Source organism: Balaenoptera acutorostrata, chromosome 15 (assembly GCF_949987535.1).
Source record: "Balaenoptera acutorostrata chromosome 15, mBalAcu1.1, whole genome shotgun sequence".
Lineage (NCBI taxonomy): Eukaryota > Metazoa > Chordata > Mammalia > Artiodactyla > Balaenopteridae > Balaenoptera > Balaenoptera acutorostrata.
In genome coordinates, this window is record NC_080078.1 from 21,550,507 (window position 1) to 21,578,461 (window position 27,955).

Genomic DNA, 27,955 nt, shown 5'->3' on the forward strand with positions numbered 1-27,955 from the left:
AAAGAGGATGTCCCCACTGACCTCCCCAGCCTTTGCCAGCAAGGACTTCTTCTCCCTCCTCCACCCCCTTGCTTCTTCCCTCACTGCCCTCCCAGACCATCCCCAGTGCAGCCCCATCTTGCCTGGAGGAGCTGGATGAATGCGCCGTGCTCCAGGCCTGACTTACAGAGAAAGCCCAGCCATGAGGACACGAGAGAGCCGTATTTATTTCACATGGACAAGCGTGATTCTGTCGCATGCTGAACATGAAAGCTCGCGTGAGGAAAGTACCCGTAACAGCAGAATTATGTGCTTTTGTCCACAGGGAGCAGGGAGAGTCACAGAGTGGTTTTCAAAGACAGTTCAAGCAGCGTTGAGACCACAGGCTTTGAAATCACTGGTTTATTTCATCAGCGAAGGGTCTGTCTCCTAGGAGTGGCCAGGGGGACACTTCCAGCTCTGTAATCTCGCCACGAGCTGCTAAGGTCAGGAGGACGAGGCTGGTCCCCCATCCATCACCCAGGGTGGCTCGGAGACTTAAGCTGAGAGGGGAGGTACATGCCACTCGAAATTAACAAACCCACCCCGGGGTGGACGGTGACAGGGACAGACTGCTGTGTTCATAGCAACAGACCATCATCCCTTATAATATGTATCGTAATTGGAAGATGCACTCCCACTCTTCCTAAAGCAATTTCCCAAGGCCTCTTAAGGGCTGAAGGGAAACAATTCAGAATTGACCGGACATGCCAGAAGCAGATCAGCTTTGCATGGACAGACTGGGAGGGCTAGTGGCAGGGACCCCTCTGGTCTCTTGGCCTTAGCTGGGCTCCCCGGTTCCAGGATGATGAAATCTGAGATGGGAACAGGGGTTGGAGCCTGGGTTCCCTGGGGGCAGAGGGTCAAGGGCTCTCAGGGCAAACCTCGCGGAAGAGACAAGTGGAAGAGCCCTTGCATCTCGCTGGCTCATTCCCACCTGAAGTCCTGCCCAACGGTTTCATAAAATTTAATATTATAAGGTCTATAAAATTCCCGGAGCTGGTCTATCACTTCCGGATCGATCTGTACATGAGTTCTGCCTTTCGATTTGCCCAGGCATCGAGGCAGGAGGCTCGATTCTGTTTTTTTCAAGCAAGGGAATCCTTTGGTCTTGTTGAAGTAGAAGTGCTTGTCCGTGATGAGCCGCTTAATGCCCAGGAAGTCCTGGACCCGCCCCATCTCGCCGGCTGGGTCAGTGATGAGCCGCTCGCCGCTGACGAAGTGGATCTGGGCCAGCGGGAAGTAGCGCAGCCAGCTCTCCAGGTGCAGCGCGTACATGCCTATGCGGATGGCGTTCCAGGACACATCCACCAGGCCCAGCGTGCGGTTGCGGAAGGAGAGGCCCTCGAAGGTAGGGATGTCCGGCTTCTTGGAGAGCGTCTGCGTGTAATCGGAGATGGCGCGGGTCACGGGGTTCCGCACGACCACTATCAGCTTGGTGTCTCGGGACATGTTGAAGATCCGGCGAGGGGCCTCTTGAGTAACGAAATAGCTGGGGGTCTTCTCCAGTGTGATCTGGCTCTCGAGGGTCCGGGGCATCAGGCTCCTGCGGGGCAGAAACGCACATGATCAGCCAGGGCTCTGCTGGGGGCTTGGAGGAGATCACTTCCCTCCACGCAGCTCCCTAGTGAAGCACCCGCCCCTCACCAACGGGACATTTGAGGCTCACCTGCTCTCATCTGATGAAGAACCCACTTTAACTCTTGTTGACTTTTTTTTTAGGTCTTTAACAGTTTGCTTTAAGACAAGAACCAACCTAAATGTCCATCAGTGTGAAATAAATAAATGATGGAATAGCCAATTAATAGAGTTAGGTAGATCTGCGTGTACTGTTATGGAATGATTTCCAAGATTTAGTGCTTAAATGAAAAAAAGCAAGATACAACTTGTTTATCTCAGGAAAGATACCAAGAAACCAATAAAAGTAATTGCTTCTGGGGAGGGGACTTGAGTGGGAGCAGAGCAAGGAGGTCAGGGATAAATGAGAATTACTTTTTATTGTGCAATCTTTTACGCTGCTTGAAATTTTTATTGTGTTTGTTACATATTCAAAAAATACAAAGGAAGCCACCGAATATTGTTCTAGCAAAAGATACTTCTCTAAATATATTAAGAAAATCTTTTGGGGGGAGGAAGGGCATGCTTTGTAGGAATAACATGTGTTTTAGAAATGAGTTCTGATGTCTTTTCCTCCTTGGTATAAGACTGAAGAAGCACAGAACTGCAGGCTAGTTGGGACCTCAGTCAGAAACCCTAATGCAACCTCTTGCTCCCTTACTTTTTTAGTTTCCTGGTTCTGCTTAAGGTTTAAGGGAGGATGGTGGGAAACGCTAATGTCTCTTTCTCAGGTGTGTCTCTTTCAGGCCCTTGTGAAGGGGAACACCTCTGGCTCCCAGTCACTACATTTTTCTTAAATAAAATTAAAATTTTGTTTTTATTTTTGGCTGCGTTGTGTCTTCGTTGCTGGGCGCCGGCTTTGTCTAGTTGTGGTGCGCGGGCTTCTCATTGCGGTGGCTTCTCTTGTTGCGGAGCACGGGCTTTAGGCGCGTGGGCTTCAGTAGTTGTGGCTCGCGGGCTCTAGAGCGCAGACTCAGAGCGCAGGCTCAGTAGTTGCGGCACGCGGGCTTAGTTGCTCCACGGCATGTGGGATCTTCCCGAACCAGGGATCAAACCCGCATCCCCTGCCTTGGCAGGTGGATTCTTAGCCACTGTGCCACCAGGGAAGTCTGCTACTTCTTTCTGAAGGTTGTGTTTTACCCTTAACTAGTTTTTCTTAATCCTGGCTGTTCATTAGATCACCCAAGAAAGTTAAAAAAAAACCCCACAAATGTCTGAGCCCCATCCTAGACCAACTGATTAAAAATATTTGGGGGTGGGTTCCTTTGTGAAGCTACTCAGATGATTCCAATGTGAAGGTAGGGGTGAGAACCACCAACACAGCATCCTTCCCCCACTCTTAACACTACGGCTTCCCAACACCCACAGAATGCATCTTCACAGTCCTCTGGAATAGAGGCGCCTGGTACCTGGTCTTCTTCGTCCCAGCCCCTATCATCATCTCTCTTCAGTAACCTGGCCTTACAGTTCTTTGACCAAATATCTCCTTTTTCTCTTCCTTTTAGCAACTCTTTCTCATGGCCATACCTTAGGTCTTGTCCTTGGGATTGCCCTAATTCTGAAAAGGTTCACACTGAAATTCCACTCTAGGACTATGTTGTGGGTTGAATGATGATCCTCCAAAAGATACCTCCACCCAGAACCTATGAATGTGACCTCATTTGGAAAAAGAGTCTTTGCAGATGGAAGTAAGTTAAGGATCACAAGATGAGGTCATCCTGGATTAGGGTTCCTTGTAAGGAATGTCCTTAGAAAAGAAGAGAAGGAGAGAAGAGATACACAGAGAAGGAGGCAATGTGATGATGAAGACAGAGCACGTAGTGATACGTCTACAAGCCAAGAAATGACAAGCATTGTTGGCAGCCTCCAGAAGCCAGGAGAGGAGCATCGAGCAGATTCTTGCTCAGAGCCTCCAGGAGGAACCAACCCTGCTGACAATTTGGTTTCAGAATTCTGGCCTCTAAAACTGTGAAAGAATAAATCTCCATTGTTTTAAGACATCCATTTTGTGGTCATTTGTTATGGTGGCCACAGGAAACAAACACAGACTACAACCTTCTTTCTTTCTACCTTTACCACGGTTTCAAAGTCATTGTATTGATACCCGATCTTCAGATTCATCTGTGATATTCTTGATTTCACTTTCTTCTAAACCTTCTCTGGACCCAGTGAACAATCATTTCAATAGCATCATCTTCACATCTAACCCTAACCCTAACCCTAACCACCATCGCCATCATCATCATCATTAATTTCTTTGTAATACTTGCTCTTCCAATCTCTAATAATGCATCTTTCCAACTTTTCATCCTTTCTAATTCTGTCTTTGGATTGCCAAACAGCAGGAGAGAAAATTGCTGATCCTGACAAAGGATTGCTTCTCCTTTATATATTTATTAATTCTAGCTTAAATTGAGCCCTCAACACTGCTCAATAATCTTTTATATTTGTCTTTACAGCGCCCCCATCATTCCTCATAGTAAGTGTTCCAAATTCTCACCATAAACTCTCAACCATACTCAATCACCCTAACACACAACTAGTCTCCCACTACTCTAGAAAACGATAAGCTTCCACCCCTCCACTCCTTCAGTCTTCCTCTCCTTCACCTTGAAAGTGACTATTATCCATCCTGAACCCCTCCCATTAATCTCAGAAGACAAGGTAGGCAAGGGCTCACCTGCCCACCTGTGCTGTCAGATCCCTTCCCCTACTGCCTTCCTTGCAAATCTACCCATTATCCCCTTGAATCTTCAAATTCTCTTTGCAGCTGATAAGCTGATACGACTGATATTTTGCTTCTAGGCCCAGAGTCTATAATGCACCCTTATGGGTTGAAACTTTTAAAGTATTTATTACTACTGAGAAGGCCATTTTTTAAGTTGGATATCATTCTTGGCAAATAATCACAGGTGTACTTGAATAGAATTCTTTGGCTGGATTTTCTTAAGACATCTGCCTGTAATATTTTACGACCTTGGCATACATTGTAATGAGGTTTTGGCCTTTATGACAAGAGTAGATGAAATTACATATATGTGACAGTGCATTTAAACTTAAGAACTTTCCAAACTTTATGGGGGTTATTGATATCAACACACAAAAAGTTGACCTGATAAGCCATTAAACAGATTTCTTCACAATATCCTTTTTTTTAAAAGATTTATTATTAATTAATTAATTTATTTATTTAATTTATTTTTGGCCGCGTCGGGTCTTAGTTGCAGCACACGGGATCTTCACTGAGGCATGCAGGATCTTTTGTTGCAGTGTGTGGGCTCTTTGTTGTGGTGCGCAGGCTTCTCTCTAGTTGTGGCGCGTGGGTTTCTCTCTAGTTGTGGTGCACAGGGTGCATGGGCTCTGCAGTTGTGGCACGCAGGCTTAGTTGCCCCGTGGCATGTGGGATCTTAGTTACCTGACCAGGGGTCGAACCCAAATGCCCTGAATTGTAAGGCAGATTCTTTACCACTGGACCATCAAGGAAGTCCCTCTTTGCAATATCCTTTAATATGCTAAAGAACATCCAAGAGAGGAATTGAAGGTGCAGCATTTCCAAAGCTTATCTGGCCAAGGAGCTGTGAACTTTTGCCAGGAGCACCAATTGACACTTCTTTCTGTTACCAGTTTGGGAAATTCTGACCAATTCCAGTGATCTTCAGAGTGTCACATCATTCCTCCAGCTGTGAACTGAAGTGAAGTTCCACCCTTCTAATTCCTAATTGGCATATCAGCTACAAAACCAAATTACAAATACTAAGAAAGATACAAACACCAGACTGTAAATAACATCACACCAAGGTCATCGTGTCGTCAGTCAAATGTGTACCCCAAATTTTCTCTATCCCACCAAAGGACACCCCTATATATTTATTTCTCATTAGGTCACTGGAATAGAGTACAGGAGGTCTGTGAGATGATAATGCACAAGGAGACCATATGGACACACACCTCCCTGCTCTGTGGTGGGAAGGGGGCATTAGGCTTTTCCTTAAGGCTCATTTTTCCTCCTCATGTCATTGTTCAAATTTTGCTGATTTGTTTCCAGCTGCTAACAAACAGCTGAACTTTTCTCTCACCCTGTAACCCTTTTAAGCTTCGGCGTCCTTTCTTTTCTGTGTAGCTCTGCAAAAATTCTGAAAGAATGGTCTAACGCTCATCGTTTGGACTTACCTCCCATCTGTTATTTTAACCTGCTCAGCAACAATTTCCACCACATCTGGTAACAGCTCCCAGATTTTTTTAAGGAACCACCACTCCTGCTTTAGATAAAATCTTAGCAGGCCAAGGGGAGGGTGCCGTGACTGAAGTTAGGCTAATTAGTGCCAATTGTGTCAGAAAGACAAAAATGTATCATAAAGACTGAAAGTGGACTGAATCTTCCAAGCAGACACAGAGCATGGAAGAGCCTCCCTATCGATTTCTTTTACCAAATCCCTTCAGCTCTCTGGGTTCTTGTCCTTTCTGAGACCTGGTTTTCCCACTTTCCTCTGTATTCTGTGAGTTACTGCACATCCTTCTAATTTGTTTGTTGATTGGTTTCTGGACTACTTTAAATTAGTCAGAGTCCGTTTCTGTTGTTTGCAACCCAAGAACTCCAACGTGTCTTACACAACTTGGCTTCCTCTCTGTGGAAGCTACACTCACCCCTACTTGATTATAAACTCCATGAGGGAGGGCAGGTGCACCTTATTTGCATCTACATCTGCAAAGTCTACCACAGCCGTGGCACAAGTAAAGTCTCCATCAGTATTTCTGAAGTTACATGAAGCCAACAACCTAATCCAATTATGCAGTGAAGCCCTCATCCCTTTTCACATTCTCAACTCTCTCCAAACCACTGGGAACCTTCCCAGGAGTCTATCTCCCACTTGCCTTATTCTACGTGATCTTCCTGGATGACCTCATTCCTTCCCCAGCCATTAGCACTGCCCAGGAGCTGTTGACTCTTCATGAGCCTGTAACTGCAGCTCCAGCTTTCCCACACTCTGGCCTGGAACGTCCAACTGTCTGTGGACTTGACACCTCACCTCAACAACTGAACTCCCCATTTTCCTTCCAAGCTTACTTCTCTCTTTTGCCTGTTTGTGTAGGTGATATCACTGTGAATCCACTCACAAAGCAGAAAAACGTCAGAGTCATTCTTGACTCCTTCTCACATCTAATGTCTGTCGTTCTTGTTAAGTTCTCAAGTTTCCCCCTCCCCCTCCCCCAGCACTCAAACACCTCAGGCTCTCTGTTCCTCTGACAACAGATTTCTCTCTGACCTCCATGCTTCTACTCTCTTCTCCCTTTCAATTTATTCTGCAGTCTGTGTCCACCAGGGAACTCCTTCTCAAGCAAATCCAATCTTGTCAACCATCAGTTATTCTTTTGAAGAAAGCCCACATTCCTTGACCTGGTACTCAAGGCTGCTGCCTACCTTTCCAGAATTTATCTCTTGCCACCTCCTGGCAATCTGATGCTTATACTATGCACTTATACTAAGTGGAACACAAAATCCACTCCCCAAACACATCCTGCTCTTACGTATGTTTTGCACTTGCTGGAGTTTTTTTTTTTTTTTTTTTTTTAAGACTCTTGATCATCTCTCTTGTCTCTTTCACCCTGGTAAATGTCTACTCATGTTTCCAAGTCCAAAGGAAAAGGCATATCCTCTGTGAACCATTTCTTGTAATTTCTTGGCACTTCCTGAATCCAACTACTAAGACCTCACCCCATTGTGTAGAACTTACTAGGTATGCATCCATTTATTTCAACAGATCATCAGCATCTTGGGTGTGTTTCTCATTCTTTTTTGCCTTCCTAGCACAATACCTGGCATGACATAGGTGCTCAATAAATTGATCAAAGATCCAGTGTCAAAGGTAGGTGCCTATTCAGAGGTTACCTCTAGTCCTCAGAAGTTACCAGTGTTTGCTTTATGAAGCTTGGCCTTTTCTTGGCATTCTGGCCTTGGGCAGAGGAAGGTTCCAGCAGATAGTCCTGGGGCGAGGGGATCGCTGTGCCGTTTTATAAATTTCATCATGGCCACACGTGCTCAGGTTCACAGGCTGAGGGGAATCCAAGCTCTGCTTCAATCAAAACCTCCCAATATAAGAAGGTAAAATGAGATTGAAAGGAACACATCTTGTGCCATTTCTGTTTTGCCATCTGCACTCTGTCCTTTGCCCAAGGCTCCCTCCAATGTTGAAAGAGGACAGGGCTGTGGTCATCTGTAGTGTGGCTGGGAAAGGAGGAGTTGGGGAAGTCAAGCTGGACTCTGGGATCACCTGGAGGGCTTTGGAAGTATGTAAATAACCCCACACCAGACTAATTAAATAAGAATCTCTGGGTGGGCACGGAGGCCTTGGTACCTGCGACTTTAAAGCTCCTCAGATGATCCCAGTGGGCCCCCCAGGGCTAAGAACCACGGTTGAGGACTGCATGTTCCTTTAGGCACGTAGCCTTCAATATGGTAGCTCAGGAGTATCACCTGGGGGTGCGCCTTAAAGAGTTCCAGTACATTCAGCTTCAGCGGGTTTGGGGTGCAGCCCAGTAGCCTACATTTTAAACAAGCCCCCTGCCCCAGGACTCATGATCAGAAAAGCTTGGGAAGCACAGCCTTAATAAAACGCACCCTCATAAGTAACATGATGGTGCTCATTACTACCTAAGATGTTATATATTTATTTGATGGATGTCTCTGCCCACCCCTGCCCCCAACCATAGACTGAAAGTTCCAAAAGAAGAGTGTTGGTGTCTGTCTTGTTCATGGCTGTGCTCTCAGCACCTAGGAGATGGCTGGCACTTAGTAGGGGCGTAGTCAATATTTGCTGAAGAGTAAAAATAGAAAGGCAAGGTTTTGGTTCCCAAGTCTGGGAACAACGAGGAAGAAGCATATTTGTGTGTGCCGGTGGAGATGTGTGCACGAAAGTCCGTATTTTATCTTCTCCCGAATGGAAAAATCACAGACTTCTGCAGCCCTTACCGAAAAAGACACACACACACAAAATCCAAACACTCACTTGTCAGCTTGAGGCTGTCTGGAAATGGCATTTTCTGACCCACCCAGTGGGACAGAGGCAGTTCCTGTGGCTCCACTGTCCACAGAGGGACGTGCTGTGCGGGGCCTCTGAGCAGGGCCGGCTCACCCCTGATTATCACTGAGAGGGTTCTCTGGAAGATTTCATTTCCTGCTAAATCTGTACACTCTGTGTATGTGTTCTAAAAGGTCTCGCTGCCTGGGGGACTTCAGTGATTTATTAGCTCCTAGCTGGGCAACCAGGCTCCTTGCAAAAAAAATCATTGCAGTCTCCAGAGGGATAATTAGGAGCGGAAGAGGGGGGAAAAGACTTTCTTGCAAGAAACTGGTTCTTAAAACTAAACCTAGAGGGGTGGGATAGGGAGGGTGGGAGGGAGACGCAAGAGGGAGGAGATATGGGGACATATGTATATGTATAACTGATTCACTTTGTTATACAGCAGAAACTAACACACCATTGTAAAGCAATTATCCTCCAGTAAAGATGTTAAAACAAAACAAAACTAACCTAAACCTGCTAAACCTGCTCACCCGCTACATGCTGGCTGCGCGCAGGCACAGCACCTGTGAGGGTAGAAATGAGGCCCCTCTAGCATTGTGGCAAGTCCTCCTTCCAAGTCCACAGCCCCAGATCCTTACACTGATGTGACCCAGGAGGAAACCGCTGAGTCCCAGCCTGAACCCCATCAATAATTCCTTACTGCTCACAGGATAGAGGCCTAAACAGGATTTATGTGGCTCATCTTGATCTGGCCCACAGCCGCCCTGGGCTCTGGCCAGACTGGACTATTCAGGGTTCTCCCCCGAAACTGCATTTTTCATGCTAAGGGACCTCTGACATGTTTTGCCCTCTGGGGAAAGGCTCTGTAGCCTATCAGGCGGAACTTCTTCATCTCTCAGCTCTTAGCTCATCATCACCTCCACCAGGGAGCCTTCCCTGACTGTGCCCTTATTATTTCCCCCCTCCCAGGAGTTAGGCAATTTGTTACCCTTGTGATTCCATGGTAGTCACTACAGACACATCCCATTTTTTTTATTTATTTTTTTTATTTATTACTTATGGCCGTGTTGGGTCTTCGTTTCTGTGCGAGGGCTTTCTCCAGTTGTGGCAAGCGGGGGCCACTCTTCATCGCGGTGCGCGGGCCTCTCATTATCGTGGCCTCTCTTGTTGCGGAGCACAGGCTCCAGACGCGCAGGTTCAGTAATTGTGGCTCGCGGGCCTAGCCGCTCCGCGGCATTTGGGATCCTCCCAGACCAGGGCTCGAACCCGTGTGCCCTGCATTGGCAGGCAGATTCTCACCCACTGCGCCACCAGGGAAGCCCGACACATCCCATTTTTTTACACATTATCTGCATCTGTCATCACCCTAGAGTGTTAGGTCACGGAAGGCAGCGATCACCACTGTCACATCTCTATCAACAAGGTCTGTCCTGTGCTTGGTACGCATTCATGTATTCATTGGACAAGGATTTATTGAGCACCTGCTGTATGCCAGGGTACAAAGACAGGCATGGTGTAGTCTCTGTCCTCAAGGAGTTAACAGTCTTGTAAACCCCAGGGGTAAGGGGGTTCCCTTTTCTCCGTGTGAGGGGCTGCACTGAACTTGGCTTCCCACTAGGGCTGGTGGCTTCCTCCTCTGCCAGGAGGGGCCATGCCTGAACCCAGTCTCTGACAGTCATCAAGGCCCCCAGGGGCTGGGCAGCTGGCTTTCCCAGATAACTTCTGTACACAGCTGGCACCTCAGCCCAGCCTGCCTGGTGTCCTAGTAGTTTGATTGTCCCCCCAGCTGACAAGGCTGTTCTCACCCCTGCCCTATAAGAAGGGAAGTTGATGTAGGTGTCGGGGCCGAGTCCCTTCCCTGGAGCGTAAACCCACAGCTGGTCCAGGCTCTGGTATGTCCCCCAGGGTGATGGTGAGAAGACAGAGTAACCCCTTGCCTGCCTCTTCTACTGCAAGTTTCCCCAGTGACGCTTATTCATTTTTTTTTTTTTAAGATTTATTATTTATTTATTTATTTTATTTTTGGCTGTGTTGGGTCTTAGTTGCGGCATGCAAGATCTTCATTGAGGCATGCAGGATCTTATGTTATGGCGCGTGGGCTCTTCGTTGCATTGCTCGAGTTTCTCTCTAGTTGTGGCATGCGGGTTTTCTCTTCTCTAGTTGTGGCATGCAGGCTCTGTAGTCTGCGGCACGCAGGCTCTCTAGTTGAGAGGCGCGAGTTCAGTAGTTGTGGTGCACGGGCTTAGTTGCCCTGCAGCCTATGGGATCATAGTTCCCTGACCAGGGGTCGAACCCGCGTCCCCTGTATTGTAAGGCAGATTCTTTACCAGTGGACCACCAGGGAAGTCCCCCCAGTGACACCTATTCTTTCACCCATACTTTGTGCATTATGGAATTTGTCTTGAGTCCTGTCATGTGACCGATGGAGACAAGAAAGGGATCCTCCTTGCCTGATATATCCTAGAGATGTTCGGAGGGCAGTGGGCTACTTTAGCAGCTGGTTGTGAGTATGGGATTTGGAATCAAAGAGACCTGAGTTTGAGTTCTGCCACTTGCTAATCAGAAGAAATGGGCACACAGCTTACTTCACTTCGCATAATGTCCTGTGGGTTCATCCACGTTGTCACAAATGGCAGGCGTTCCTTCCATTTTTATGGCTGAGTGAAATAAGCCAAGCACAGAAAGACAGATATCAATACTACATGATTTCACTTACAGGTGGAATCTGTATGTCGAACTCATAGAACCAGAGAGTAGAATGGTGGTTGCCAGGGGCTGGGGTAGGGGGTGGGGAAATGGGGAGACGTTGGAAAAAGGGTACGAACTTTTAGTTATAAGATGAATAAGTTCTGGGGATCTAATGCATAGCCTGGTGACTACAGTTAACAATACTGTGTTGTATACTTGAAATCTGTTACGAGGGTAGGTCTAAAGTGTTCTCACCACACACATACAAAAATGGTAACTAGGTGAGGTGATAGATATGTTAATTAACCTGACTGTGAAAATCATTTCACAATGTAAACGTATATTAAATCATTATGGTGCATACACACAGCATACATCAGCCATACACATAGTCTGCTACAGACTGAATGTTTGTGTTCCCACCATCCCCACCCCAAATTCATACGCTGATGCCCTAACTCCCAGTGTGATGGTATTTGGAGGTGGGGCCTGTGGGAGTAATTAGGACATGAGCGTGGAGGCCTTAGTGCCCTTATAAGAAGAGACATGGGAGAGATGATCTCTCCCTCTCTGCCACATAAGGACACAGTAAGAAGGCATCCGTCCATAAACTAGGAAGTGAGTCCTCACTGGGAACCAAATCGGCTGGCACCTTGATCTTGGACTTCCAACCTCCAGGCTGTGAGAAATAGCTTTCTGTTATTTAAGCTCCATGGTCTATGGCATTTTTGTTATAGCAGCCGGAGCTCATTGAGACGGGGTCATTGATGCCTTCGATGTAAACAAGCTCACAGCTAACATTTCTTGCGCAGTGACCGAGGGCCAGATGCGGTTCTCAGCTCTGTGTATGAACCACCTCCCTCAGCCTTCACATTAACTCTACGAGGCCGGCACTCTCACTATTCCTGTTTATGGGCTGAGGCATCTGGGACACAGGGAACTAAAGTCAGTCATCAAAGCGATGCAGCAAGTTGCAAAATCTGGATTCAAGCAAGTGTGACTCTAGCACTAGAAGAAAACATGAGAATATAAAATTAATCTTGGCACGAGGACAGCCTTTCTAAGCATGAGACAAAACTCATGGAGGAAAAGACTGAAAAGTTAGATACATAAAAAATAGAAGTCTCTGGGATGGAAAAATACCATAAATAAAATAAAGGGAAAATAACTCCCTGGAAAAATATTTGTAGCATATAAGATAGGGAAACAAAGGATGATTTCATATATTTTTAATATCTATATATGTGTTTATATATTTTTTCAAAGTTCTTGCAAATTAATAAGAAAAAGAGCCAGCTGGTAGAATAAAGGAATGCAGGCTGTGAAAAGTTAATAGCAAAAGAGCTACCTATGGGAAATAAATACATGAAAAGATACTCCATCTCTCTTAAAATTAAAGAAATGCAAATTAAAACTAAGATGAGATCATATTGTTCACCTATAAGACTGGAAAATATACTTTAAACAATTATAACAGTTATTGCTGGCAAGAGTGTGTAGAACTAAGTACTTGCCAATATTGGAGGGAGTGTAAATCAATGCATCTTTAGGAGGACAATTAGATATTATCTACCCAAATGTAAAATGCACATACCCTTTAACCCAGCAATTCCACTTCTGGAAATTTAGTTGTGCAAGTGTGTAAAGACCTGTGTACAAGAATGTTTGTTGCAGCATTTGTGGCAGAGATAGGGAGGTGTCCACCAAAGATCCCTGCCCCTCACTCCATAGTGTAGCTCTGTCTCTAGAGGGCGGTGGCCCAGCCACGGACTACATTTCCCAGCACCCCCTGCATCCAGGTGGGGCCCTGTGGCTGGTTCTATGTGTGTTACCTCCAGACCCAGGTGCTTACAAAGTAGGTGTGTCCTTTTCATTTTCTTTTCCATCTACTAGCTAAATGCAGAGAACTCTGAGGCCCTAGAAGGTCCAAAAGGTAGAAGGGGCACGAAGACCCCTTATAACTGGGAAAACAACCCCCTTGGACTACCGTGAGCAAGACATACACTTTTCTCTTGGCGTTTGTTTGTTACAGCAGCTGGCATTGACCTAATGACTGAAACACTGTTTGTAGCAGAAAGAGACCAGAACAACCTACATGTCTATTGTAAGAAGCTGGTTAAATAAAGCCAGACAATAGCTTATTTTGTGGCTGTTAAAAAAATAAGCTGGTTCTATAGATATTGACACAAAAAGGAGTCCAAGATGTATTCTTAAGTGAAAAAAAAAGCAAGATGCAGAACAGCGAGTTCAATATGCACCTATTTACATACAAAATATACACACAGATGCCAGTATGGATATGCATATACCATCTCTAAAAAGATACACAGTAAACTGTTAGCAGTGATCACCTTGGGGGACCTGGGTGGCCCGTGGTATAGAATGGACTTTTTTTTCACCTTTATCTTTCTGCACTCATTGGCTTTCTTTTCCTTTGCCATGAGCATGCATTCTGTGTAGTTAAAAAAACTAGCTAATAAAAAGCTATGTTAAAAAAATCTCCATTGATATTGTTTAGGGAGAAGATAGCCTGCATGGAAACAGTTTTGAGGAGTGAGGGGGAGGAAATGTGTCTGGAGGAGATGGGGTGTGGGTGAGAAGCAAAGATATGGAAGGCTGGGAATCCACAGCTCTGCTCTCCAGAATCTTGGCTCGGAAAGGAGGAAGGGCGACCGTGGGTGTGTTGAATGAATGGATTTTGCTGCTGCACGTACAGTTCTGATAAGTTTCCAGGCAACTGGACCTCAGTTTCTCAGGTGCCATCAGGCTAGTCTGGCCTGACCATGGGGACACTAGCAGGGCACCTTCTGTGGGTAACTCTGGGTCTCTCACCTTCTCTCACTGTCTGGGCTTAGCTCCTTCCCCACACTAAGCCTACGCTCCCTTTTCCCTGGGAGTGGGTCCCTTAAGTCAGCCCTTCTCACACTTGGAGGCACATTTGTATCACCTGAGGGTCTTGTGGAAAGGCAGATTCTGATGCTATAAGTCTAGGGAGGGGGCTGAGATTCTGCATTTCTAACAGGCTCTGCAGTGAGGCTGACAGGCTGGTCCATGGCCCACAGGTTGAGTAGCCAGGTCCTGGCCAGCCTGGCATGAATTGCATAGTCAGTGACTGTTTATGCACTAAATGGAATTGGCTAATGGATATTGGATGGCGAACTGTAGATGATGTGAATTCAGAAAACCCAGATTGGAGGCCCAGCTGTTCCATTTCCTGGCCTTGTGACTTTCATAGTAGTTTCCTCAGCGCAGCAGGTGGATGGTGATAAGGTGGGCTTCCCCTGGCTGCTGTGAGGTCTAAGCTGGATGAACACATGAGGGGCCCATGTAAACCATAAAGCACTGTACCCAGCCATCAATGGATTCCTCTTTCTCTACTTAATTTTCCCCCTTTCATTGAAGTCTTTCCTTTTTTGTTGTTCTTTCATTTATTCAGTTATTTTTAAAAACTGAGATATAAAAGACATATAACATTATATGAGTTTCAGGTGTACAACGTAATGATTCAACATACATATATATTGTGAAATCATCACCATTATAAGTCTAGCGAACACCATCACCACACAGACTTACACAGAGTTACCTTTTTTCCTCGCGATGAGAACTGGTTAGAGCTACTCTCTTAGCAACTTCCAAATACGCTATAGAGTTTTATTAACTGTAGTTACTGTGCCATAGTGTTTGTCTTCCTCATGTTCAAAAAGCCAGTCATCTGTCCCTTCATGCTCTCCTGCTACAGCCCTATATAGCTCCTTTTCTTCCCAACGTTCATGAAATAAAGCTCAATGGTTCTCCTTTCTCACCTTACATTCATCCTCAACTTGTCACATCCGCCTCCTTCCTCCTCACCCCCTTAAGGCAGCTCTCTCTGAGCAAACCCATAAATGCCGGTGTCATTTTGTCCTGGCCTTGTTTTAACTTTCTGTGGCATCTGAGGCATTAGCCCACTCCCTACTTTTTTATTTATTTATTTATTTATTTATGGCTGTGTTGGGTCTTCGTTTCTGTATGAGGGCTTTCTCTAGTTGCGGCAAGAGGGGGCCACTCTTCATCGTGGTGCGCGGGCCTCTCACTGTCGCGGCCTCTCTTGTTGCGGAGCACAGGCTCCAGACGCGCAGGCTCAGTAATTGTGGCTCACGGGCCCAGCTGCTCCGCGGCACGTGGGATCTTCCCAGACCAGGGCTCGAACCCGTGTCCCCTGCATTGGCAGGCAGATTCTCAACCACTGCGCCACCAGGGAAGCCCCACTCCCGACTTCTTCAGGAATGTGTTCTTTCTTGGCTTTGAGAACACAAGGTCTTGGTTTCCTTCTTACCTCTCTTACCAGTCCTTCTCCATACGTATTTCAGTTATTTTTCCCGCACTTACCACTTATATCTTTATGTCTCACTTAATGGCCCCACCATCCACCAGTTGCCCCAGCAACACTCACATCTAATCTATAACCAAATCCAGCTGGTAACCTCTCACCCAGTCTCTTCTGACATTGGTCCCTGCCAGCTTAGGACCCACCACAGCATCCTCGTTCACGGTCGGAGCTGCAAGGAGCGGCTCAGCATCTTTCTCTAGGTAGACTCCGCTTGCCAGCATCCATTCTGGGCCAGCTTGCTCCACCAAGTGGCCCCAAGGCTACCAGGGGTGGTACCAAGGGGTGGCTTAGGGGGCCTTCATCCTCCTTGCAGTCTCCTGAAGTCAATCTAAGTGAAAACAGATGGAGGGGAAGAAGGGCAAGTGCTGCTGGAGAACGTCTGAAACTGGCAGGATGGCTCCATTACAAATACCTTATTCTTGACACAAAGGGGGCCTCAGCACAGCCAGCAAATTCCACCATGTTCCTCTGGCCAACTCGCTCTCCCATTCTGCACAATGACTATCTCAGACCTTTTTTCCATTCTCTGCAAATGATCAAAGCCAGCCCTTTTCTGTCCCTCTCAGCAGATGAGCTCGCACCATGGAGAATAGAGAAACTGTTAGCATGAAACATCTTCATTATCCTGCTGCCAAACACATAAATTTTTCCACGCTGACCAGCTGAGGATGGAGATCGTCAACCCAGTGGCCTTCTGATGCTAGTCCCCCAGACCTGCGCGTCTCCACCTCCACCTCCACCTCCCAGTGTTCCCTGCCTCCAGTGTCCACGGAGGCCCACCTTCCACCTGTGCCTGGATCCATGCTAAGGACCTGTCAGTCCCCACCAGATCTGAATGCATCCCAGGTATCTGCAAATACCCCAGCCAAAGACTGGATGAATCAGTGAGTTCATCTTACTTTTTAACACCAAGCTTTACCATGTCACACTCCAGAGTCCCTATGGGTACTAAATTTTGCAGGGTTGAGCTCCACAAGCCTGCCCCCGCTTCCTGCAGCATAACAGTGCCCCCTAGTGGGAGGTGATCCAACTGCAGCTGTTGGCGGCAACACCTCCTGCCTGGTCCTCCACAATTCCGTCGCTTCCCTGGGAGATGTTAGCCACCATCAGGAGTTCTTTCCATTTTGTCTCCCGAAGAGGCAGGTGTATCAGAATACACGAAGCCCAGTGGTTGCAAGGGTGAGCAGGGGTTGGCTTTCTGATCACGCAGGGAGTAAGGAGAGCAGTGCTGTTGAGCAAAGCACTGGGGAGTCAGCTGCTCAGATATCATCCGGGCCAAGCTGCATGTATGGTTACTGAGTCAACAGCACTTCTACAGGGTCCAGGTCTCACCCAAACTGTGCAAATCTGGATTCTTGTCCAGGCTGTGGTGTAGAATGGTCCAGCTCTGCACTTCGGTTCTGGAAGGCATCCAGGACACCTTGCAAGATGAGATAGCAGACACTCTCAAATCCTTCAGTCCTACCCTTTCCTGCCTCCAGGGCTTTTCTGCTCTTTCTGCCTAGAACATTCTCCCCTGACTCTTCCATGGCTCAGCCCTTCTCATCCTCAGGTCTCTGTTCAAATGTCACCACTCTCAAATGTCACTCTCTAAACCCCATGGTTTATTTCCCTCCTCGCGCTGAGCACAACCTGTAATTCTTTTGCATATCTGTTTGTTTATCTATTGCCTTTCCCCCAGTTAGTCTGCAAACCCCATCAGGAAGGGATGCTGTCTTCCTTGCTGAGTGTGGAGTCTCAGTCCTTGTCACTGGGCCACACCACCACAGGCAGTCAAAAAAGCATATGACTCATGCTTGTCAAGTGAATAACAGGGGAAGAATCAAAGCCTAAAGGCAAGAAGACCTGGGTGCCTTGAGAAAATGCAGCAGCCTGAGCTCTTTAGAAAGGGTTTCCCAAAGTGCAGTCACATATAATCTCTGGTGTGCAAGTGATTCATGGATGAAAATTACATTTTTTAAAAACAATTTTGTATTTATTTTAATGTATTTTAGAAAAATAGAACTAGAAGATCATCTATATTTAACAGATTTTACTGCTTAGGATGAGGCTTAAATATGCAGTGACCATAGAAAATGTGACTTGATCTAAAGACAAATACTAAGTAAATAGTACAAATGGTACATGAATATGGAAAAAAGGCGATTCTTATAATGACTCAAGTTTGGGAACCTCTGGCTCAAAACAATGTTAGTTTGGCCAGAGGAAATCCAAGCCAGAGTAATGTAGACATAGACTCATTCAACAGATAATTATTAAGTACCTACTGTTTGCCAGCCATTGCTGGTGCTGAGGCCATGGCTCTAAGTAAACCAGATGTAGCACTTGCCCTCATGGAGCTTCTGGTCTGGTGGAGGACATAATGAACAAAAAATAAGCAAATATATAGTTACAATTTGGGGTGGAAGAAAAGAAGAGCAAGTGTAACGAGGGAATTGAGGGGTCGAAGAAACCCCAGAGTGGACATCTGAGCAGAAGTTCAGGAGATGAGCATTGGCTTGCATGAAAAGACCATACAATGAAATGAGAAAAACAATAGGATAAGACAAAAACAGGTAGGGATGAGGTAAGACGGTACTGTAGAGAATCTAAAAATGCCCTAGCAAACTACACTGACAGAAATCAAGAGTAGAACTAGCAACGTAGAAAATAAAAATCAGAACAAACTTGAGCCTGACCTTGGGCTTCTCAAGTAAAGATCCACAAGATTGAACTGTTGGGAGAGAAGATGACATGGAAGACAGAGTAGTCATAGGCAACAAATAGTTTGCGATGTTACTGAAGAAGAAACCTGAAACAAATTGGACAGAGCTATAGGCAAAGATTTCATTAAATAGACACTTCCAGAGATAAAAGATGGCAATGTGGGCAGATCAAAAGGCCAGCTTAGTCCAAACAAAATAAAACTTACATCAGTGAACCCATCCATCCATCCATCCATCCATCCATCTATCCATCCATCATCTATCTATACAAACATGCGTCGGTCAAACATTTAACATTATACGTAAAATGCAAACGTTTTATAAGTATTATATATACCCAGGATGGATAAAGCAAACAAAACAGTTTTTCTACAAATTCAAGCCAGACAAGGACTTTGTAGCAGCAGTAAATGCTAGAAAACACAAATCATCATTCATAGAGGTTTGCAGGAAAAAAAATTGTTACTTCCAATACCTAGTAGTTAGACAATTTGCCTGTGAAGGCAAAAGAAAAGCACTGTAAGATAAGCTTGTAAAGCATTCCACCTCATTCTTCGAAAAGTTTTCTGAAGATAAAAGCAGTGACCTGAGTGATGGTGTGGGGAACTTGGGAAAGGGAAGTTGAATATTAAAGGAGTGTGACTGGAATTGAACACAGCACAGAGTGTAAAGAATTAATATATCTAGCTCTTAATATCAATAGTTTTCTTTAAAAATTAGATGTAAAAAGTAATCATTTATACCCCAATACAGTTGAAAAAATTAATAATTTCATCAATCAAATTCAAAATCCCAGGTTAAATTAACACAGACTGAGAAATTGGCAATAGAGGAAGAGGGGGAGGGAAGGGGCAGAGGGAAAGCACAGGAGATCCTTTACCAGAAGGTCCCTCCTGCTCATTTGCTCTATTAGAGAAAAATACAATGAAGCATTAAAAACAGGACATACATCTTTCAAAACACTGGAAAATAGAAAAGCAAAGTAAATGCAGCTCATATAACAAAAGAGACAGGAAAGGAAAGCAAGGAAAAAATAGCCAAAATTGTAGAGCAAGATGACAGAAGTGCAGAAGTAGGATTGATTGTGTTAATATTAAAAATCACTGGAAATAGGCTAAACCCCATAATTTAAAAAAATGACAACAATAAAGATTTCTCATTCTCACATAAAACCTAGTCAGTCATATTTGTGTTTATAAGACCACCCAGAACACAGGGATGGAAACATTTTATATGAAAATGGAGGGGTTCAGATGCCGCAGGAAAATGCCAGTCTAAAGAAAGCTAGAGTCACATTATTAACACCAGAAAAAGTAGAATCCAACGCAAAAGACATTAAATGAGACAAAGGGCATCATTTAATATTGATAAAGGGCCCAATTCATGGTAGTGTGTTCATATAACATGGGGGAATCACAGTGTTCATCTCTCTTCCTTCTCTGGTCACCACTAAGTTGATAATGAATGGATAAAAGGTATAAAGTCAAAATATCAAGAGAATGGGTGAAGAGTTGGTGGCAGACAAGGAAGAGAGACTTACTTTTGGAAGAAGGGAGGCTGACTTACAAGGGGTATTTGTCTTGGAAAAGAAAGCTGAAACTTAAGTGGCTGCAGAGAGAAGGGGGTGTCACTATTGAGAAGAAAGTGGAATCTTCCAATAGCTCTGGAATTGGAGGCACCAGGGACCCTGGTGGGGTGAGAGGGCAGAAGCACAGTCAGTGTTAGAGGTCTCTAGAACGAGCAGCTGGACCTACAGAGCTTCCCCCAGCCCTACAGCCAGGCTGGAGCCACTTTCCTAGTAGGGCAGAGATGGGGAGATCATCTTGTGGTGCTATTAAAACAGGCAGCCCCCAGACACTGGCCAAGGTGAAGAGGGGGGCGAGACACCTGCCAGAATGCTGGCAGGCAGCTTATCTACCTCAAGCTGACAAGTGAAAGATCCCTCTTGAGAGAAACTGACCAGTCAAGATTTCAAGTAATATCTACCAAAGCACAATTTATTAAGAGAAAAGCTACCACATCCCATTGAGATCCATATCATTACATGTCATACAGAATCATAACTCAGTGCAGAAATGGGTCAAAAGGAAAAATGATCCTCTCAACTGATTCTGAAAAGGCACTTAGTAAATTCAACATCCATCACTAATCAAGAAAAAAATTACCTTAAGAAACCAGGCAGGCTGCATCTTTAACATGAAAAAGAATATCCATCTCAAACCCACAGGGACTTGTATATTGAAGGATGAAATAGTATCAATAGCTAACTTAAAAAAAAAGTTTTTATTGAAGTATAGTTGATTTACAATGTTGTGTTAATTTCTGCAAAGTGACTCAGTTATACACACATACATATATGTATTCTTTTTCATATTCTTTTCCATTATGACTTATCACAGTATATTGAATATAGTTCCCTGTGCTATGCAATAGGTCCTTGCTGCTTATCCATCCTATATATAATAGTTTGCATCTGCTAATCCCAAACTCCCAATCCTTCCCTCCCCCATCCTCTTCCCCCTTGGCAACCACAAGTCTGTTCTCTTCAATGGCTTACTTTTATTGAGAGCCACGTGGCAGGCATGGTTCTAAGTATTTTCATATCTATTATCTCATTTAAATCTCACCACAATATCACTAGGTAGGTATTTGTATTAACCTTGTTATTCACATAAGGAAATTTGGTGCAGAGAAATAATCTGCCAAAGACCCAAGGTACTAATTGGTGAAGCCAGGATGTAAACCCAAGGGTTTTGATTCTAGTTGTATGTGCTGTAACCTCCAGGCTATGAGTCTCGTTAAAGTCAGGCAAAACAAAGATGCCTGCTAACACAATTTATATTTAAGATTGTTCCATATTTTATAGATAGTTCAATTAAAACTTTAATAAATGGAGAGATGGGAAATTGTAATATTAGAAAGACATCCATACTTCTCAAATTAATCTATAAATCGAATGTAATACCAATCCAAGTCCCAAGAGGATTTTAAAAATTGAATTTGACATTACAATTATAAAGTTTCTTTTGGATGAATAAATTAAAAATAAGAGCCAATGCATTGTGTTAGAAGGAAGAATCATGGGGAGGAAGCTACAGTGTCACACAATATATATTATAAAGCTATAGTAATTAAAACTGTGTGGTTCTGGCTCAGAAACAGGCAAATGTATTTATAGAACCAAATACAAAATCAGAAATAAGCACAGCTACATAAAAAACACATGATAAAGGTAGTATTTCAAGTCAGTTGGGAAATTATGCATTATTGGGACTTTGTTGGGACAATTAGGTGATTAAGCTGGGAAAAATGTAGTCAGATTTCCTCATTTACATCTACACCAATATTAATTCAAGGTGAATGAAACATTTCAATGTTAAAAAGAAAACAATGGAGTAAGAAATTAAAATATCAGTAAATATGTATATATTCTTGAGAACTGGGAAGGCTTTATAACCATGATATCAAAGAAGAAAGAAAGAAGAAAGTTATAAGTTAAAGTTTTGGGGAATTCCCTGGTGGTCCAGTGGTTAGGACTCAGTGCTCTCACTGCTGGGGCCCCAGGTTTGATCCCTGGTTGGGGAACTATTATCCCACAAGCCGCAAGGTGAGGCCAAAAAAAAAAAGTTAAAGTTTTGGAAGACAAAAAAAGTAACCATAAGGGAAAATAAAATGCAAAAAAGCAAATGGTGTTCCAAATATGATAGACAAATATTTAGTATCTTTACTAGAGTTTTTATAAATCAATAAGAAAGACACCCCAACAGAAAACTGAGGAAAAGACATAAACGATTCCTGAAAGAAGATATAAAACTGGTAAAATATTAAAATTCATTAGGTATCAAAGAAATACAAATTCAATCCAAATAAGATAGCATTTTGACCTATCACAAAGTTATTATTTAGTGTTATCCATGGTGCATAGAAATATGCACTCTCATACAATGCTAGGTTTGCAAATAAGTTTAAAGTAGTAGATGCAGACTATTACATATAGAATGGATAACCAACAAGGTCCTACTGTATAACACAGGGAACTATATTCAATGTCCTGGGATAAACCATTATGGAAAAGAATATAAAAAAGAATGTATATATGTGTATAACTGAGTCACTTTGCTGTACAGCAGAAATTAACACAACATTGTAAATCAACTACACTTCAAAAAATAATTTAAAGGAAGGTTCTCGTTAGAATTTAGCCTGTTGAAATGTTAAGATATTTGTATAAAGATGTGTTATAAGGGTGCTCAACACAATATTCTTTATTTAAAGTGGTGAACTAACAGAAACAACCTAAATACGCACAATACCATAATGATTAAATGACGGTATGTATATGCATTTTGAGAAATGCTATGCTGCGATTATAAATAACTTTTCAGAAAATGTTTAATACACGGGAAAATGCTGGTATTAAACTGGTAGGTTGAAAAAAAAGAAGTTAGAAAATACCATATTACACATGTTAACTGGTCTTCTGTGTGTGTGTGTGTGTGTGTGTGTGTGTGTGTGTGTTTGGATAGCAAAAGCGAGGACATAGTTACCCCTGGATATTCTGGTTTCCTCTACTTCCCCCAACTATGTATAAAAATATACGACCTGCTGTTCTTGATGACTTTTCCTGAAAGATGTGTAGATAGAACAGACTGTTCTTCATTTGATATTTATACAAAACCCTTCCCAGTTTTGCTCCCAAAGCATTTATAAATTCTAAATGGGAAACTTCAGTACAGAGATATGGTCCATTTCAGCCAAACAACTTATAACCACAACTTCAAAGAAAAAAATGAGGTGTACATGCATAGTTATATTGGATGCTACGTAAGAGCATGGTAGAGTGGGCCTCTGGGAAGGGAAACCAGGAGACTAAGGGCTGGGAGGAAACTCCATTTTCATTACACATCCTTTGTGCATCCTTTGACTTTTTTTGTCAAGTGCATTTTTTCTTCAAATGAAGAATGCAGAAGGGGAAAAAATACAGGCATTGGAGCCAGACATGTCTAAGTTTGAGTCTCTGTTTTGCTACTTATTTGTGTACAGCCTTGGGCAAGTAACTATCCTCTCTCTGAGCCTCAGTTTCCCCAATAACGGGTAGAAAATAAACTTTACTCTGCAGGATTGTGGAAAGGATTGGAGGTGATGCATGGAAATTTCCCCGTGTGTTGGCTGGTGCATAGTAGGCGCTTGTTAGCTGTGGTTATTATGATTAATCTTGTACCTGCCTGAGACTGTAGGCAGAGCTGAAGCAGAATGTAATTATCCATTGTTGGAACAAAGCCAGGATACCTGAATCTTGCAAAACATGCTGTTGAATGTTCAATCAAGATATGTAAGTACACACAGCCGCAGAACATACCCAGTGCTTTCCCCCAGGGTTCAGGAAGTAAAATGCATTTTACCACAACACATCTGCTCGTTTTTTAAAATTCCACAACTAATTAACCAGAATCCTCATCAGCCATCTCCATGAGGATTAACTAAACATGTCAGCAAACCCTGGCCCTTTTCTGTTAAACACAGGCAACTTCTTCTCCCCACCAGTGGTTCCAGCAAGATGCTGACTGCAGGGGGATTTGAACTGCAAAGTCTAACCTTCATTTAAACCACTGTAAGGCATTTCTCATGCAGTAGGTCAGTTTGATAGCTCCTCAACATTAGGAAGGCACAATATCTTAGTGGTTAAACCTACAGTCCCTGGAGTTGGTCTGAGATGGCTTTTAATTCTGCTTGATCACCTCTTAACTGACAAATCATGGGTAAGTTATTTAACCTCTGTAAACCTCAGTTTTTTCCATCTGTTAAATGGGGCCAATTATGGTGCCTACCTCATAGGATTCTTGTAGTAATTAAGGGTGAAGATGGAAGAGCATTAAAGGTATTTTGCACAATGTCTGGTGCTAGGCAAGGCCTCAAAACATGATAACAAAACAAAGATATATGTGCTTTTGCATTAGAAGATTCCCGGGAAGGATCATGTCCTCATGCAGGCAATGGGGAAGTCACCTACCTCAGAAAGATGTATGTAGCTGAGCTCTCTTTAAGGAGCCCTGTAATGACCAGAAAAAGCAGTCACAAAGAACATGCACATTGTCCTCTGTGTTAAGCTTATAAATAATTTGCTTATCAAATATCCTAAAAAGGAAAATGTGAGGAAAACTGTTTAAAAGTATGATTGCATTACGGTCAAAAACATTTCATTGGTTTTCAAAGAAAAAAAAAAAAAAAGCTATGCTCCTTTAAGAAGAAAATCCTTTTAGAAAACCCCAAAGTCTGGTTATTACTGTGATTATCTAATAGTATCTCTCATATGTCAACATTTTTCAAGGGGTGGGCTGTCATGTAAATGTAACTAATTATTATTTAATTCCAATCACTTATGTGAAAGGTAATTTTCTGATTAGCAAGGCGGTCAAAGGAGAGATGTCAGAATTTTTTTTTTTCCTTTCTTATGTACAAGATTGTCATGGAGGAGATGTGGATTTGTCCTTATTATATCAAGAATCTTGACATGGAAGAAGGTAGTCACCATTTAAATGCTATATCTTGAATCAAACCTAAGAATAGCCATTGCGGCGGTCCCACCCCCTGAGCCCAGAATGTAGCCCGTGTTTCCGCAGAGCTGGAACTCCTGGCTCGGGCCCTCTTCCCTCAGCCGTCACTGAACTGCCCCAGAGCCCGAGGGGAGGGCGGCCTCACTGAGGCTGGCGGCTCTGGACGGGCCTCAGCAGCCGAAGCCACAACAGTCTTGGGGACCGTGGGCCAGCCGTGTGGGTGACAGGCTCTTGGTGCTCCAGCCAGGCATCAGGGCTGTGCCTCTGAGGTGGGAGAGCCAAGTTCAGGACACTGGTCCACAAGAGACCTGCCAGCTCCACGTAATATCAAACAGCGAAAATCTCCCAGAGATCTCCATCTCAATGCCAAGACCCAGCTCCACTCAACGACCAGCAAGCTAAAGTGCTGGACACCCTATGCCAAACAACTAGCAAGACAGGAACACAACCCCACCCATTAGCACAGAGGCTGCCTAAAATCATAAAAAGGCCACAGACACCCCAAAACACACCACCAGGCATGGACCTGGCCACCAGAAAGACAAGATCCAGCCTCATCCACCAGAACACAGGCACTAGTCCCCTCCACCAGGAAGATTACACAACCCACTGAACCAACCTTAGCCACTGGGGACAGACACCAAAAACAATGGAAACTATGAACCTGCAGCCTGTGAAAAAGAGACCTCAAACACAGTAAGTTAAGCAAAATGAGAGGACAGAGAAACACACAGCAGATGAAGCAGCAAGGCAAAAACTCACCAGACCTAACAAATGAAGAGGAAATAGGCTGTCTACCTGAAAAAGAATTCAGAATAATGATAGGAAAGATGATTCAAAATCTTGGAAATAGAATGGAGAAAATAAAAGAAACGTTTAACAAGGACCTAGAAGAACTAAAGAGCAAACAAACAGTGATGAACAATGCAATAAATGAAATTAAAAATTCTCTAGAAGGGATCAAGAGCAGAATAACTGAGGCAGAAGAATGGATAAGTGACCTGGAAGATAAAATAGTGGAAATAACTACTGCAGAGCAGAATAAAGAAAAAAGAATGAAAAGCATTGAGGACAGTCTCAGAGACCTCGGGGACAACATTAAATGCACCAACATTCAAATTATAGGAGTCCCAGAAGAAGAAGAGGAAAAGAAAGGGACTGAGAAAATATTTGATGAGATTACAGTTGAAAACTTCCCTAATATGGGAAAGGAAATAGTCAATCAAGTCCAGGAAGTACAGAGAGTCCCATACAGGATAAATCCAAGGAGAAACACGCCAAGACACATATTAATCAAACTATCAAAAATTAAACACAAAGAAAAAAAATTAACAGCAGCAAGGGAAAAACAACATATAATACACAAGGGAATCCCCATAAGGTTAACGGCTGATCTTTCAGCAGAAACTCTGCAAGCCAGAAGGGAGTGGCAGGACATATTTAAAGTGATGAAGGAGAAAAACCTACAACCAAGATTACTCTACTCAGCAAGGATCTCATTCAGCTTTGATGGAGAAATTAAAAGCTTTACAGACAAGCAAAAGCTAAGAGAATTCAACACCACCAAACCAGCTTTACAACAAATGCTAAAGGAACTTCTCTAGGCAGGAAACCCAAGAGAAGGAAAAGACCTACAATAATAAACCCAAAACAATTAAGAAAATGGTAATAGGAACACACATATCGATAACTACCTTAAATGTAAATGGACTAAATGCTCCAATCAAAAGACATAGACTGGCTGAATGGATACAAAAACAAGACCCATATATATGCTGTCTACAAGAGACCCACTTCAGACCTAGGGACACATACAGACTGAAAGTGAGGGGATGGAAAAAGATAGTCCATGCAAATGGAAATCAAAAGAAAGCTGGAGTAGCAATTCTCATATCAGACAAAACAGACTTGAAAACAAAGACTATTACAAGAGACAAAGAAGGACACTACATAATGATCAAGGGATCAATCCAAGAAGAAGATATAACAATTGTAAATATTTATGCACCCAACATAGGAGCACCTCAATACATAAGGCAAATGCTAACAGCCATAAAAGGGGAAATCGACAGTAACACAATCATAGTAGGGGACTTTAACACCCCACTTTCACCAATGGACAGATCATCCAAAATGATAATAAATAAGGAAACACAAGCTTTAAATGATACATTAAACAAGATGAACTTAATTGATATTTATAGGACATTCCATCCAAAAACAACAGAATACACTTTCTTCTCAAGGGCTCATGGAACATTCTCCAGGATAGACCATATCTTGGGTCACAAATCAAGCCTTGGTAAATTTAAGAAAATTGAAATCATATCAAGTATCTTTTCTGACCACAACGCTATGAGACTAGGTATCAATTACAGGAAAAAATCTGTAAAAAATACGAACACATGGAGGCTAAACAATACACTACTTAATAACCAAGAGATCACTGAAGGAATCAAAGAGGAAATCAAAAAATACCTAGAAACAAATGACAATGAAAACACAATGACCCAAAACCTATGGGATGCTGCAAAAGCAGCTCTAAGAGGGAAGTTTATAGCAATACAATCCTACCTTAAGAAACAAGAAACATCTCAAAGAAAAAACCTAACCTTACACCTAAAGCAAAGAGAGAAAGAAGAACAAAAAAACACCAAAGTTAGCAGAAGGAAAGAAATCATAAAGATCAGATCAGAAATAAATGAAAAAGAAATGAAGGAAACAATAGCAAAGATCAATAAAACTAAAAGCTGGTTTTATGAGAAGATAAACAAAATTGATAAACCATTAGCCAAACTCATCAAGAAAAAAAGGGAGAAGACTCAAATCAATAGAATTAGAAATGAAAAAGGAGAAGTAACAACTGACACTGCAGAAATACAAAGGATCATGAGAGATTACTACAAGCAACTGTATACCAATAAAATGGACAACCTGGAAGAAATGGACAAATTCTTAGAAATGCACAACCTTCCGAGA

The 27,955-nt window shown here is 43.4% G+C and overlaps 1 protein-coding gene across 1 annotated transcript in view; it reads right to left on the reverse strand.

Annotated features, from left to right (window-relative positions):
• Positions 1-208: 208 nt before the first annotated feature.
• Positions 209-27,955, reverse strand: part of HS3ST2 (heparan sulfate-glucosamine 3-sulfotransferase 2) — a 95,858-nt gene continuing 68,111 nt past the window's right edge. The window contains exon 2 of the mRNA XM_007198287.2: positions 209-1,564. Within this exon, the coding sequence (XP_007198349.1) occupies positions 946-1,564 (619 nt within the window). The 3' untranslated portion in view covers positions 209-945. The remainder of the gene's footprint in view (positions 1,565-27,955) is intronic.